General features: G+C 43.0%; 1 protein-coding gene across 1 annotated transcript in view; it reads right to left on the bottom strand.

The window, feature by feature from the left end:
- Window positions 1–16906, bottom strand: part of LOC120050489 (catenin delta-2-like) — a 363309-nt gene that overhangs the window by 224002 nt on the left and 122401 nt on the right. The window contains exon 11 of the mRNA XM_038997076.1: window positions 2854–3247. Coding sequence (XP_038853004.1) covers window positions 2854–3247 — 394 coding nt within the window. The remainder of the gene's footprint in view (window positions 1–2853; window positions 3248–16906) is intronic.

Here is a 16906-nt window from a genome sequence, read left to right as displayed (position 1 = left end):
AAATATATCAAAAGTTACATGTGAACTTTACCAAAACATTTCAAACTACTTTTGTAATACAACGTTAGGTATTTTTAAACGTTAATAATCGATGAAATTGAAGACGGGATGATCTGTGTTCAAAAAGAAAACAAGCTGACGCAACGTTTCTGGTAATGTCCCTCTCTCAAACAATTTACTTTAAGTGACCCTCATTTAAGATGGCCGTACTTCTTCATTACACAAAGGAAAAACCTCAACCAATTTCCAAAGACTGGTGACATCCAGTGGAAGCGGTAGGAGCTGCAAACAAGTCCCTTAGAAATCTGGTGTTCCAATGAAATCTCATTGAAAAGACAGTGACCTCAAAAAAAAAAATCCTGAATGGTTTGTCGCCGGGGTTTTGCCTGCTACATAAGTTCTGTTATTATCACAGACATGATTCAAACAGTTTTAGAAACTTCAGAGTGTTTTCTATCCAAATCTACTAATAATATGCATATCTTATATTCTGGGGATGAGTAGCAGGCAGTTGAATTTGGGCATGCTATTTATCCAAAATTGAAAATGCTGCCCCCTACCCCGAAGAAGTTAACAGCTTCTACACCCAAGCCATAAGACTCCTGAACAGCTAATCAAAGGGCTTCCCAGACCCCTGTTTTACACTGCTGCTACTCTCTGTTTATTATCTATGCATTGTCACTTTAACTCTCCCTACATGTACATATTACCTCAATTACCTCGACTAACCGGCGCCCCCGCACATTGACTCTGTACCGGTACCCCCTGTATATAGCCTCCACATTGACTCTGTACCGGTACCCCCTGTATATAGCCTCGCTACTGTTATTTTACTGCTACTGTTTATTATTTTTGACTTAATAACACTTAAACTTCTTACATAATTTTTGGTTAAAGGCTTGTAAGTAAGCATTTCACTGTTGTATTTGGCGCATGTGACAAATCAAATTTGATTTGATTTGAAACAGTAGGCTTCAGATTCTAGTAGGGTGAGGCCGGGTCCTGCAGACTATTCTAGTGCCCTCACCAATTCGTATATATATATACGTTGAAGAGGGTGGGGCACAAGCTGCATCCCTGTCTCACCACATGGCCCTATATATATATATAAATATATATATATATATTCGGAAGTACAGGGTGAATACGTGGTCTGTCATACGGTAATTTAGTAAAAAGCCAAGACATATTCTCAGTACGCTGTTTTCAATGAGGAAATGCAGGGAGTCTGCTGTTACTGATAATGCAGGATTTTCCCAAGGTTGCTGTAGACGCGTATCCCCCGGTAAGTATTAGGTTCCAAATCTGTTATTCCTCTATGTTATCTCTCTCTCTCTGCAGTCTCTCTCTGCAGTCTCTCTCTCTCTCTCTCTCTCTCTCTCTCTCTCTCTCTCTCTCTCTCTGCAGTCTCTCTCTCTCTGCAGTCTCTCTCTCTCTGCAGTCTCTCTCTCTCTGTGTGTGTGTGTCTCTTTCCCTCTGTGTTGCTCTCTGTCTCCCACAATACACTGAATGTGTAATTCTAGGGAGTCGATAGTACTACCACCACCACATCCCAGTATTATGGACTCCACCAATGCTCAGTAGGATTCTCCACTGGCACACACACAGACACACGCGCACAGACACGCACACGCACAAGCACACACGCACAAGCACACACACACACAAGCACACACACACACAGACGCACACACACAAGCACACACACACGCGCGCACAGACACACACACACACAAGCACACACACACACAAGCACACACACACACAAGCACACACACACACACAGACGCACACACACGCGCACAGACACGCACACGCACACACACAAGCACACACACACACAGACGCACACACACACACAGACGCAAACACACAGACACGCACGTACAGACGCACACGCACATGCGCACAGACACACGCACAGACACACCTGCACAGACGCACACGCACACACGCACAGACGCACACGAAGAGACGCACACGCACACATGCACAGACACACACGCAGACACGCACAGACACACACTCACGCCAGACACACACTCACACCCACATCCTTTGTGGTATATCCATTCTCTCTCTCTGTCTCTCCTTACCTCTCTCCCTCTCTCTTCAGATTGATGGATGCTGAATTAAACATGAAAACCATGTGAAATATATCTCTTTATAACTGACAAATGCATGGTAATGATGAAACACACCAGGAAAGCTGGGCTGGATCACAGCAGAGTGGGAAGGATAAGTAATGTTGCTCTGTTGTGTGTGTGCATGACAGTGCTTGTGTATGAACAATTACAAAGTCTCCATTGTGTTATCCCATCAATACCACAGAAAGAGAGGTCACATGACTGTCAGTTCCTTCCAGAGGGGACCTCTCTGATCTCCTACTAGTCTCTACAATCCCAAGACATAGTGTGGAGATGATTGGAGCTGGTTGAAATCGATTGACAGAGGATCAATATGTGAGGTCACACAGGACAGTGACCGCCACAGGACAGTGACCTCCACAGGACAGTGACCTCCACAGGACAGTGACCTCCACAGGACAGTGACCTCCACAGGACAGTGACCTCCACAGGACAGTGACCGCCACAGGACAATGACCTCCACAGGACAGTGACCTCCACAGGACAGTGACCTCCACAGGCCAGTGACCTCCACAGGACAGTGACCTCCACAGGCCAGTGACCGCCACAGGACAGTGACCTCCACAGGCCAGTGACCTCCACAGTACAGTGACCTCCACAGGCCAGACCTATAAAGCTTTGCATGATTGAAAGAGTGATTGATGTTGTGTGTGTGGGAGTGTTTGTGTGTAGGAGGGCGAGTGTGTGTGAGTGTGAGTTATCCTACCTTGGGTCTTTCTGTATGGAGTCTATAGATGGTGATCGTGCAAGCGTGCCCTCAGGTGGCAGGGCTGGTCCAGACTTGCTGTATGGAGACTCTACAGATGGGCAGTACTGCAGTGTACGGTAGGGGTCTGCAGTGTAGGGGTCTGTAGCATAGGCCTCTGCTGTATATCCTGGGCCCACTGTAGCATAGTTATTGGCACCCCCACGACCGTAGCTTCCCCCGGCGCTGTGGCTGCTTCCTCCGGCGCTGTGGCTGCCTGCTCGCTGCAAAGAGGCGGAGTCGACACCGGGGGACGATGGGGCTGCAAGGGGGAAATAGGGATACAAGACATAGTTCATCCCCTGATCACTGACCTGTTGAATCAGGTTTATGGTGGGGGAGAGGAGAGGAGAGGAGAGGAGAGGAGAGGAGAGGAGAGGAGAGGAGAGGAGAGGAGAGGAGAGGAGAGGAGAGGAGAGGAGAGGAAACAAAGACATGAGAAATAAGAAGAAAAAACCAACAAGTTAATTTGCATATTGTTTATGTAAAACATACAAAACACATCCTTACAATGAACTGAAACACACACACACACACACCGCCCATTCCTGTATCTCACACTTGGAAGGTTTCTTGAGCTGATGTTAAATATGAGAGAATATTCCCCATTCTCCCCTCCTATAGAGGTAGAGAGTGATATGAGGGACAGAGTGATAGGAGGGACAGTGTGATAGGAGGGATAGAGTGATAGGAGGGACAGAGTGATAGGAGGGGTAGAGTGATAGGAGGGACAGAGTGATAGGAGGGACAGAGTGATAGGAGGGACAGAGTGATAGGAGGGGTAGAGTGATAGGAGGGACAGAGTGATAGGAGGGACAGAGTGATAGGAGGGACAGAGTGATAGGAGGGACATAGTGATAGGAGGGACATAGTGATAGGAGGGACATAGTGATAGGAGGGATAGAGTGATAGGAGGGGTAGAGTGATAGGAGGGGTAGAGTGATAGGAGGGACAGAGTGATAGGAGGGATAGAGTGATAGGAGGGATAGAGTGATAGGAGGGACAGAGTGATATGAGGGGTAGAGTGATAGGAGGGATAGAGTGATAGGAGGGACAGAGTGATATGAGGGGTAGAGTGATAGGGGGGGTAGAGTGATAGGAGGGGTAGAGTGATAGGAGGGGTAGAGTGATAGGAGGGATAGAGTGATAGGAGGGGTAGAGTGATAGGAGGGACAGAGTGATAGGAGGGACAGAGTGATAGGAGGGATAGAGTGATATAGTGATAGGAGGGATATAGTGATAGGAGGGATATAGTGATAGGAGGGATATAGTGATATGAGGGACAGAGTGATAGGAGGGATATAGTGATAAGGGGAACATAGTGATAGGAGGGGCAGGGTGATAGGAGGGACAGAGTGATAGGAGGGGTAGAGTGATAGGAGGGGTAGAGTGATAGGAAGGACAGAGTGATAGGAGTGACAGAGTGATAGGAGGGATAGAGTGATAGGAGGGATAGAGTGATAGGAGGGACAGAGTGATAGGAGGGATAGAGTGATAGGAGGGGTAGAGTGATAGGAGGGATATAGTGATAGGAGGGACATAGTGATAGGAGTGACAGAGTGATAGGAGTGACAGAGTGATAGGAGGGATATAGTGATAGGAGGGATAGAGGGATATAGTGATAGAGGGATATAGTGATAGGAGGGATATAGTGATAGGAGGGATATAGTGATAGGAGGGATAGAGGGATATAGTGATAGGAGGGATAGAGTGATAGGAGGGACAGAGTGATAGGAGGGGTATAGTGATAGGAGGGACAGGGTGACAGGAGGGATATAGTGATTGGAGGGATATAGTGATGGGAGGGGTATAGTGATGGGAGGGGTATAGTGATGGGAGGGGTATAGTGATAGGAGGGATATAGTGACAGGAGGGATATAGTGATAGGAGGGATATAGTGATAGGAGGGATATAGTGATAGGAGGGATATAGTGATTGGAGGGATAGGGTGATAGGAGGGACAGAGTGATAGGAGGGGTAGAGTGATAGGAGGGGTAGAGTGATAGGAGGGATATAGTGATAGGAGGGATATAGTGATAGGAGGGATATAGTGATAGGAGGGATATAGTGATTGGAGGGATATAGTGATTGGAGGGATATAGTGAATGTAGGGATATAGTGATAGGAGGGGTAGAGTGTTTGAATGTGTTCTCACCAAACCGTCAAATTGGTTTTAAGGGGAGCATCAAAACCTTCCATGCCCTCTTTCCCTAATTAGAGCCTAGATTGCAGTTAATGTTGTAATTTCTTATTTATGATAATCATTAATATTGTAACGTGACATTGATATGGCTGTGGGCTCACTTGGCAGACGCAAGTTGATAATTTGTCTGAATCAACCTGCTCCTCCCAACTAGAGAGAGAGAGAGAGAGGGAGAGAGAGAGAGAGAGAGAGAGAGAGAGAGAGACAGAAAGTCCAGCACCCAGTTGCACAAGGAGGGGTTGAGACCCAGGGCCTTCAGCTTAATGATGAGCTTGGAGGGTACTATGGTGTTGAATGCTAAGCTGTAGTCAATGAACAGCATTCTTACATAGGTATTATTTTGGTCCAGATGGGATAGGGCAGTGTGATGGCGACTGTGTCATCTGTGGACCAGTTGGGGCGGTATGCAAACTGAAGTGTGTCTAGGGTGGCTGGTATGGTGGCGGTGATATGATCCTTGACTAGCCTCTCAAAGCACTTCATGATGACAGAAGTGAGTGCTACTGGGCGGTAGTCATTTAGTTCAGTTATCTTTGCCTTATTGGGTACAGGAACAGTCTTTGTTAGCGAGCCACGACGGTGGCACTAGATTATTATTATTATTATTATCAAAGCGGGCAAAGAAGGTGTTTAGTTTTTTTGGAAGCATGATGTCGGTATCCGTGACGTGGCTGTTTTTGTTTTTGTAGTCCGTGATTTCCTGTAGACCCTGCCACATGCGTCTCATGTCTGAGCAGTTGAATTGCGATTCCACCTTGTCCCTGTTCCCAATCAGGTTCCCAATCAGAGACAACGATAAACAGCTGCCTCTAATTGAGAACCAATCTAGGCAACCATAGACATACAAACACCTAGACTAGTACACACCCCATAAACATACAAAACCCCTAGACAAGACAAAACACATACAGCCCCCATGTCACACCCTTACCTAACCAAAATAATAAAGAAAACAAAGATAACTAAGGTCAGGGTGTGACAAATGAATTTAAAATGGATTCATTTGAGTTTTTTTGTCACTTGACTATACACAATAATTCATAATGTTAAGTGGAATTATGTGTTTCAAAATGTTTACAATGAAACGCCAAAATATCTTGAGTCAATAACTATTCAACCCCTTTGTTAAACAATTATCTGTAAGATCCCTCAGTCGAACAGTGAATTTCAAACATATATTCAAGCACAAAGACTGGGGAGGTTCTCCAATGCTGGGCAAAAGGCACCTATTGGTAGATGGGTGGGGAAAAAATACATTGAATATCCCTTTGAGCATGGAGAAGTTATTAATTACACTTTGGATGGTGTATCATCATACCCAGTCACTACAAACCAGTCACTACATACCCAGTCACTACAATATTTTCAAGTATAGTGATGGCTGCATCATGTTATGGGTATGCTTGTCATCGTTATGCATAGCTGCAGGAAGTATAGGTGCTGAGGGTGCTGCAGCACCCCCAGAAATATCAGAATTAAAAAATAATAATTAATAAACACAAAAGTAGAGCACTGGGCCTTTACTAGTCCTGCATTGGCAGACCAATATAGCCGTTGCAGCATCCCCACCCCCAAACTACTTCCAGCGGCTATGTTGTTAAACACTGGGGAGTTTTTCAGGAAAAAATAAACGTAATGGAGCTATCCACAGGCAAAATCCTAGAGGAAAACCTGGTTCAGTCTGCTGTCCACCAGACAGTGGGAGAGAAGTTCACCTTTCAACAGGACAATGATCTAAAACACAAGGACACATTTACACTGGAATTGTTTACCAAGAAGACAGTGAATGTTCTTGAGTGGCCGAGTTAGTTTTGACTTAAATCTACTTAAAAATATTTTCTAGCAAAGATCAACAACCAATTTGACAGAGCTTGAAGAATTTTGAAAAGAATAATGGGCAAATGATGCACAATCCAGCAGTGGGAAGCTCTTAGAGGCTTACCCAAAAAGACTCACAGCTGTAATCGCTGCCAATGGGGCTTCTACAAAGTATTGACTGAGGTGTGCGAATGCTTATGTAAATGAGATATTTCTGTTTCATTTTCAATAAATGTGAAAACATTTCTAAAAGCAAGTTTCACTTCGTCATTATGGGGTATTGTGTGTAGATGGGTGAGAAAAGAATAAAACATTTAATCCATTTTTGATTTCAGGCTGTAACACAACAAAATGTGGAATAAGTCAAGGGGTATGAATATCTTCTGAAGGCCCTGTATACCCATCATAATAACGGAGCTGAAATAGAAAATCAAAGCCCTCAAATGCGGTTAAGCTTGTGGGCCAGACGGTATCTGCAATGAGATGCTGAAGAAAAACAGCCCTAAGCTGCAGGAAGCCACACTCAAGCTCTTCCCTCTGGTGTTAAATGTAGGATACATTCTAGAATTACGGAATAAAGACATAATAATGCCCATATTCAAAAGGGGAGACAAATATGACCCTAATAATTATCGTGGTATGAGTGTGCCCAGTAATCTAGGGAAGCTTTTCTGTAACATAATAAATACGAGAATACAGATTTTTCTCAACGAAAACAGTGTCTCCCTACCGAAACAAAGAACATCTGACAACATCGACATCCTACACACCCTTATAAAAAAACATGTTCATCAATCCATCCAGGGTCAAATATTTGCGTGCTTTATTGACTTCAAAAAATCATTCAACTCCATCTGGCATAAAGGATTCTCCCTCAAACTCATTCAAAGTGGAATTGGAGGAAGACCCTATGATGTTATTATATCAATGTACAATTAAAATAAATGTGTTAAAGTTGTTGTTTTTTTACACAGGGATGAGGGTTCAATCTGTGACCAACATTGTTTTAATATCTACAGCTCCTGGGCTCCTCCTAGACAACAAAGAAATTAAGCTCCTTCTCTATGCAGATGACCTGGTCTAGTTTTCTCCAACCGAACAGGGTTTACATTATAGCCTGTCAGTGTTAGATGTTGTCTCAACAGAACTGGGTTCACATTATAGCCCGTCATTGTTAGATGTTATCTCAACTAGGGTTGCAAAGGGTCGGAAACTTTACAGTACATTTCTGTACCGTGTGACGAATGTAACAAAGATGCAGAATCATCTGGCCAAGTGCATGAAGTTCCCTCAGCACTCCCAACAAGCAACCTCTGACAAAAGTCCCTCTACTTCTATTCGAGGTGAAAATGATGAATCAGACACCTTATCGATAGCAACAGCTCATGGTCTTCCTGGAATCAGAAGTTTTTTTTTACTCAATGGAGGAACGTAGTCAGAGAAATGCTGATAAATGTCTTGCTCGAGCTGTGTATGCAACTGGTTCACCTCTGATGCTCACAGGCAATGTGTATTGGAAGAGATTCGTCCAGCATACACCTCTCCAACCAGACATGCTTTATCTACTCATTTGCTGGATGCAGAGTTCAACAGAGTTCAAGTGAAGGTCAAGCAAATCATAGAGAAAGCAGACTGTATTGCAATCATCTCTGATGGGTGGTCGAATGTTCGTGAGCAAGGAATAATTAACTACATCATCTCCACCCCTAAACCAGTATTCTACAAGAGCACAGACACAAGGGACAACAGAAACATCGGTCTCTACATTGCAGATGAGCTGAAGGCAGTCATCAATGACCTTTGACCACAGAAGGTATTTGCTCTGGTAAAAGACAATGCTGCGAACATGAAGGCTGCTTTGTCTAAAATGGAGGAGTCCTACCCTCACATCACACCCATTGGCTGTGCTGCTCATGCATTGAATCTGCTCCTCAAGGACATCATGGAACTGAAAACAATGGATACACTCTACAAGAGAGCCAAGGAAATGGTTAGGTATGTGAAGGGTCATCAAGTTATAGCAGCAACCTACCTCGCCAAGCAAAGTGAGAATAATAAGAGCACTGTATTGAAGCTGCCCAGCATCACCTGTTGGGGTGGTGTTGTCATCATGTTTGACAGTCTCCTGGAGGGGAAGAAGTCTCTCCAAGACATGGCCATATAACAGTCTGCCGATATGGACAGCCCCATCAAGAGGATCCTCCTGGATGATGTATTTTGGGAGAGAGTGGTAAGCAGCCTGAAACTCCTGAAACCTATAGCAGTAGCCATTGCTCGGATTGAGGGAGACAATGCCATCCTCTCTGATGTTCAGACTCTGCTTGCAGAGCACCACCCTCTTCAACATATATATCAACTAGTGGCGAGGGCACTAGAACAGTCTGCAGCATCCGGCCTCACCCTACTAGAATCTGAAGTCAAATGTCTACTGTTTGCTGATGATCTGGTGCTTCTGTCACCAACCAAGGAGGGCCTACAGCAGCACCTAGATATTCTGCACAGATTCTGCCAGACCTGGGCCCTGACAGTAAATCTCAGTAAGACCAAAATAATGGTGTTCCAAAAAAGGTCCAGTTCCCAGGACCACAAATACAAATTCTATCTAGATACTGTTTCCTAGAGCACACACAAAACTATACATACCGTGGCCTAAACATTAGCGCCACAGGTAACATCCACAAAGCTTTGAACGATCTGAGAGACAAGGCAAGAAGGGCATTCTATGCCATTAAAAGGAACATAAAATTGAACATACCAATTAGGATCTGGCAAAAAATACTGGAATCAGTTATAGAACCCATTGCCCTTTATGGTTGTGAGGTCTGGGGTTCGCTCACCAACCAAGAATTCACTAAATGGGACAAACACCAAATTGAGACTCTGTATGCAGAATTCTGCAAAAATATCCTCAGTGTGCAATGTAAAACACCAAATAATGCATGCATAGCAGAATTAGGCCGATACCCGCTAATTATCAAAATCCAGAAAAGAGACGCTAAATTCTACAATCAACTAAAAGGAAGCGATTCCCAAATCTTCCATAACAAAGCCATCACCTACAGAGAGATGAATCTGGAGAAGAGTCCCCTAAGCAAGCTGGTACTGGAGCTCTGTTCACAAACACAAACAGACCCCACTGAGCCAGCAACACAATTAGACCAAACCAAATCATGAGAAAACAAAAAAATAATTACTTGAGACATTGGAAATAATTAACAAGAAAACTGAGCAAACAAGAATGCTATTTGGCCCTAAACAGAGAGTACAGAGTGGCAGAATACCTGACCACTATGACTGACCCAAACTTAAAGAAAGCCTTGACTAGTACAGACTCAGTGAGTGTAATTGAAGATAGGCCAGGTCTTTAACATGGGAATCTCAGAACACCTGTAACTGTGGAAACCTTTAACCGTTTCCTACCGTTCCTTCTAAGCTGGTGATTTATCAAATTCTGGGGCTAGGTGGTTCCTGTGGCTCAGTCAGTGGATTGCAGCGTGACTCCCTGTAATAGGTACTGCCAAACTATCACAGTGACACATTTGATTGGATCATGATGCTGGCAGCACCACAGTGGATTTCATGTTGAAACTTTGGATACAAATCCTTACTAAATAGTCACATAAGGTTGGGTTTTAAACTCCTCCAACTTCATCCTACTTATACGGTCTTCCAAAGACGATATGACCTCCATAAACCTTGCTCAATAAAATAAGAATTTAAGGTCCCATAGGAGGAGGATAAAGAATCGTTAATGTGACATAGCTATAAGAGGGAACCATGCATACATGGTGGGTCTCAAATGGTATTTCTATATGGTCTTAAATCCATATCTGGAAATTATAGACTGTATAATGTATTCATATTTCCTCATGTATTCATCCAGAGAGTTCAATGTCTCTGACACAGATTGTACCCTGTGGCTAAATTTCCACATTTTTACTATCATTTTATTTACTAACTCTTACTCTATTAGTTCATAAATAGCATCGTCTTCTTCGGCGCTGAATTGTGTACGTATAGACCCACTTCTACACAATCTAACTAACACATCAGCTTGGTTGGTGATTTACTCCAGCGTCTGTTCCATCCTTCCGGTTTAAAGTCATGTCGTAATTATCCATTGATATCCAGCTAGGAATTCATTAGAATCAATATTCTCTGGAGTATTATGTTAATCGCACAGAGAACCTTGTTCCTTTGATTTCTTATTATTATTCATATTTTTTAAACTGCATTGTTGGTTAGGGGTTTGTAATTAAGCATTTAACTGTAAGGTCTACACCTGTTGTATTCGGCGTATGTGACTAATACAATTTGATTTGATTTGATTTGGATAGATTTGAACAAAACTTTCCTCAAAGCCACTCTGAAAAACTGTCTGTTTGGCAATGTTTTAAGGTGTATGCTAGGGGCAGGTGAGAGTTGTGTGTGACGGGGTGTGTGTGTGTCTGTGTGTGCATAATCTGTGTGTGTCTGTGTGTGTGTGTGTTTCTGTGGGCAGGTGAAATTTGAGCTAAAACTCAACATTCAAGAGAAAAATGTGATGTTTCGACTAGAGACAAATTTAGTTAACATTAACATTCAAAAAGTAATGAATGCTTTTCTTAAACCTCAGCGACAACCTTTCAAAAACAAACACTGACATGTTTCTAACCAGCTAATATACTTCTCCTTACGAAGAAGCTGTTGCGTTTCTAGACAAAACTAAAAACCTCTTCAGGAAGATACTTAATTATATCACTGTACACAGAGCCTTAAGAAAGTATTCACACCCCTTGATTTTCCCCACATTTTATTGTGTTACATCCTGCATTTAAAATGTATTAAATTGAGAGTTAGTGTCACTGGGCAACATACAATAGCCCATAATGTCAAAGTGGTAAAAGCAGAAATGTCTTGACTCAATAAGTATTTAACCCCTTTGTTATGGAAAGCCTAAATAAGTTCACAAGTAAAAATGTGCTTAACAAATCATAATAAGTTTTATGGACTCACTGTGCAATAATAGTGTTTAACATAATTTTTGAATGACTACCTCATCTCTGTACCCCACATATACAATTATCTGTAAGGTCCCTGATTTGAGCAGTGAATTTACAAAAAACAAAACAGACATTGAATATCCCCCTTTGAGCATGGTGAAGTTATTAATTACACTTTGGATGGTGTATCAATACACCCAGTCACTACAAAGATACAGGCGTCTTTCCTAACTCAGTGGCCGGATAGAAAGGAAACCACTAAAGGGATTTCACCTTGAGGCCAATGGTGACTTTAAAACAGTTACAGAGTTTAAAACAGTTACAGAGTTTAAAACACTTACAGAGTTTAAAACAGTTACAGTACGGGTTAAAAAAAAGAGTATGAAACGACTCTCTACTGTAAGTCACTCTGGATAAGAGTGTCTGCTAAATGACTAAAATGTAAATGTCTTGGCTGTGATAGGGGGAAACTGAGGATGAATCAATAAGATTGTAGCAACTCCACAATATTAACCTAAAAGAAGGAAGCCTGTACAGAATAAAAAATATTACAAAATATGCATCCTGTTTGCAATAAGGTACTGAAGTAAAACTGCAAAAAATGTGGTGAAGAAATGTACTTAATGTCCTGAATACAAAGCGTTATATTTGGGGCAAATCCAACACATCACTAAGTGCAACGCTTAAAGGACCCATAGCTTTCCATTACAAGAGCCTGCGACGTCAACAAAAGAATTCCGGTTGGTTTTTCTTTGGATTTTCAAATACCATATCAATTGTGTTATAGTATCATACATTACTTTAAATTGTCTACAAACATCAAAGTGTTTTCTATCCAATGGTACCAATTATATGCATATCCTGGAATCTGGGAGACAGGTATGAGGTGAGATCACCATAATGGGAGACAGGTATGAGGTGAGATCACCATAATGGGAGACAGGTATGAGGTGAGATCACCATAATGGGAGACAGGTATGAGGTGAGATCACCATAATGGGAGACAGGTATGAGGTCAGATCACCATAATGGGAGACAGGTATGAGGGTGAGATCACCATAATGGGAGACAGGTATGAGGGTGATATCACCATAATGGGAGACAGGTATGAGGGTGAGATCACCATAATGGGAGACAGGTATGAGATGAGATCCCCATAATGGGAGACAGGTATGAGGTCAGATCACCATAATGGGAGACAGGTATGAGGTCAGATCACCATAATGGGAGACAGGTATGAGGGTGAGATCACCATAATGGGAGACAGGTATGAGGGTGATATCACCATAATGGGAGACAGGTATGAGGTGAGATCACCATAATGGGAGACAGGTATGAGGGTGAGATCACCATACTGGGAGACAGGTATGAGGTGAGATCACCATAATGGGAGACAGGTATGAGGGTGAGATCACCATAATGGGAGACAGGTATGAGGTGAGATCACCATAATGGGAGACAGGTATGAGATGAGATCCCCATAATGGGAGACAGGTATGAGGTCAAATCACCATAATGGGAGACAGGTATGAGGTCAGATCACCATAATGGGAGACAGGTATGAGGGTCAGATCACCATAATGGGAGACAGGTATGAGGTCAGATCACCATAATGGGAGACAGGTATGAGGTCAGATCACCATAATGGGAGACAGGTATGAGGGTGATACCCCCATAATGGGAGACAGGTATGAGGTCAGATCACCATAATGGGAGACAGGTATGAGGTCAGATCACCATAATGGGAGACAGGTATGAGGTCAGATCACCATAATGGGAGACAGGTATGAGGGTGATATCCCCATAATGGGAGACAGGTATGAGGTCAGATCACCATAATGGGAGACAGGTATGAGGTCAGATCACCATAATGGGAGACAGGTATGAGGGTGATATCACCATAATGGGAGACAGGTATGAGGTCAGATCACCATAATGGGAGACAGGTATGAGGTCAGATCACCATAATGGGAGACAGGTATGAGGGTGATATCCCCATAATGGGAGACAGGTATGAGGTCAGATCACCATAATGGGAGACAGGTATGAGGTCAGATCACCATAATGGGAGACAGGTATGAGGTCAGATCACCATAATGGGAGACAGGTATGAGGGTGATATCACCATACTGGGAGACAGGTATGAGGGTGATATCACCATAATGGGAGACAGGTATAATAGTTCCACCTTTGTCTCCGCTGTAAAAGTTCTACAATTAAAAATTCTAAAACATTTAAGAACTTTTACTAAGTTGCCAGTGTTTCTCCCTCTCCCTTTCTCCCTCTCCCTCTCTCCATCTCGCTCTCTCTCTCCCTCTCCCTCTCTCTCCTCTTCTTTTCTCCCTCTCCATCTCCCTCTCGCTCTGTGTGTGTGTGTGTGTCTCTTTCTCTCTCTCCCTTGCTCCCTCTCTATTAGAATGTCAGATCTCATTATTAAAGTTATACAACAGATTCTGAATGGAATTGGCTTAATGGTTTTATACAAAACACGCTTTCACTGTGTGTGTGTGCGCGCTGCTCCTGAAAAGGCTTTGTGTCATATTAGGTGTTATTGTTATATTGATGAGCCATCAGGTCACCTGTGATACATGTCTGAGGACGTCGAGAGATTACATGGAAACTGGCCACAAGTCAGGAGAGTAAATGGAAACTGGCCACAAGTCGGGAGAGTACATGGAAACTGGCCACAAGTCAGGAGAGTAAATGGAAACTGGCCACAAGTCGGGAGAGTACATGGAAACTGGCCACAAGTCGGGAGAGTACATGGAACTGGCCACAAGTCGGGAAAGTACATGGAAACTGGCCACAAGTCGGGAGAGTACATGGAAACTGGCCACAAGTCGGGAGAGTACATGGAAACTGGCCACAAGTCGGGAGAGTACATGGAAACTGGCCACAAGTCGGGAGAGTACATGGAAACTGGCCACAAGTCGGGAGAGTACATGGAAACTGGCCACAAGTCGGGAGAGTACATGGAAACTGGCCACAAGGGGCAACAATGAGCTCCGTTACCTTCAAGTAGGCTTTGGTTTTGCTAGGGTGTTGTGGACGGGGATGGCGAATCAGCGTAAGCTGTGTCGGCAGCTCTCCAAAGAAACAATGTTTGAATAAGGGACGTGTGTGTGTGTGTGTTCGTGCATGCATGTGTGCGTATGTATGAATGAATGCGCGTGTGTGTGCATGTGTATGCGTGTGTGTGTATGCGTGTGTGTGTCTGTGACAGGCTCCATGCTGTTCAGTCAGTCTCTGACAGCTCTCCCTCCAGCACAAAGATAATCCTTTTTTGTTTTCTAGAATAAATTATACAGAGAATCCACTCTGGTCTCCTTGGTACACACACACACACACACACACGCACACGCACACGCGCACGCGCACGCGCACACACACTAATTCACCTGATTAAGTTAGAGTTTCTGGTAGCAATGGAGGCATATAGCAGAGCCAAGTGCTGCCAGATTAATTAAGAGTTAATACTAGTGTTAGATTGAAGCTGAGGCTGCTTGTCAGACTGAATTCCCCTGAGCAGCATATAGACAAAGTGACAGAATAGCTCCTGTAGAGGAATACATTACTCATGGTAACTCATGGTAACCAAGCCTGTCATTCAGACTTTACTGTCAAGGATGATTTCTTCATTTCCTGAGATACTACTGAAACTTGATGGCTAAAGAAGGAGAGAGTGATGGAAACGAGGGACAGATGAAAACAGTGTTCTTTCCATTAACTCACCACTCATATGAATGAATAAACTGTATTCACACAAGGTTTCTAGAAAGCCAACTAAGCTCTAACCTCTCACTCCACTGTTGCAGTAGAGTTTAGCTGGAGTGTCATGTGTGGATGGCATGTGGATGTGTGTTTGTACGGATGTGAAAAGTACCAAAGTGTCATACTCCAGTAAAAGTTAAGGCACCTTAAAGGAAAATGACTCAATAAAAGTGAAAGTCACACAGTAAAATACTACTTGAGTAAAAGTCTAAAAGTAGTTGGTTTTAAATAAAGTTAAGTATCAAAAGTATATGTAATTGCTAAAATATATTTAAGTAACAAAAGTAAAAGTATAAATTTCAAATTCCTTATATAAAACAAACCAGACGGCACCATTTTCTAATGTTTTTAATTTATGGATAGCCAGGGGCATGTTCCAACACTCAAACATAATTTATAAACAAAGCATGTGTTTAGTGAGTCTGCCAGATCAGAAGCATTAGGGATGTTCTCTTTATAATTGTGTGAATTAAGCAAATGTCCTGTCCTGCTTAGCATTCAAAATGTAACGAGTACTTTTGGGTGTCAGGGAATATACATGGAGAAAAAAGTACTTTATTTTCTTTAGGAATGTAGTGAAGTAAAAGTAGCCAAAAATATGAATAGTAAAGTAAAGTACAGATACCCCAAAAAACTACTTAAGTAGTACTTTGAAGTATTTTTACTTAAGTGCTTTAGACCACTGGTTATTATAACAGTAAAAGCTTGAAATAGGCCACACTGACCTGCAGTACTCTGTGGCCATTATTTTGCACCTTCCTCCCCTCAGTAGCCTCCTGTGATTACACCAGAACCAACAATAAACTATACATTGCAGGCTTTAGAGTGAACTCAATGCAGTGTTATAGAGACCAAAAATGACTTCTAGCATTAATTACCGGAATACAGAGCAGGGTAATGACACTATAATGTAGAACTATAACATAATGAAGGACTATACTGTTCCCAACGTCAGCACTATCTTTATCTAGTCCTTATGACCAGGCATCACTTACACATTTGGAATCTTAGGGAGTGTGTGTGTGTGTGTGTGTGTGTGTGTGTGTGTGTGTGTGTGTGTGTGTGTGTGTGTGTGTGTGTGTGTGTGTGTGTGTGTGTGTGTGTGTGTGTGTGTGTGTGTGTGTGTGTGTGCGTGTGTGCGTGTGTCTTGCACATGTAATATATGTGTGTGTGTGTGTGTGTGTGTGTGTGTGTGCGTGCGTGCGTGTGTGTGTGCGTGTGTGTGCATGTGTCTTGCACA

The sequence above is a fragment of the Salvelinus namaycush genome, chromosome 7 (genome assembly GCF_016432855.1).
Source record: "Salvelinus namaycush isolate Seneca chromosome 7, SaNama_1.0, whole genome shotgun sequence".
Lineage (NCBI taxonomy): Eukaryota > Metazoa > Chordata > Actinopteri > Salmoniformes > Salmonidae > Salvelinus > Salvelinus namaycush.
The sequence above is the reverse complement of the archived record's forward strand: the minus strand, read 5'-3'. Positions and strand labels throughout refer to the sequence as shown.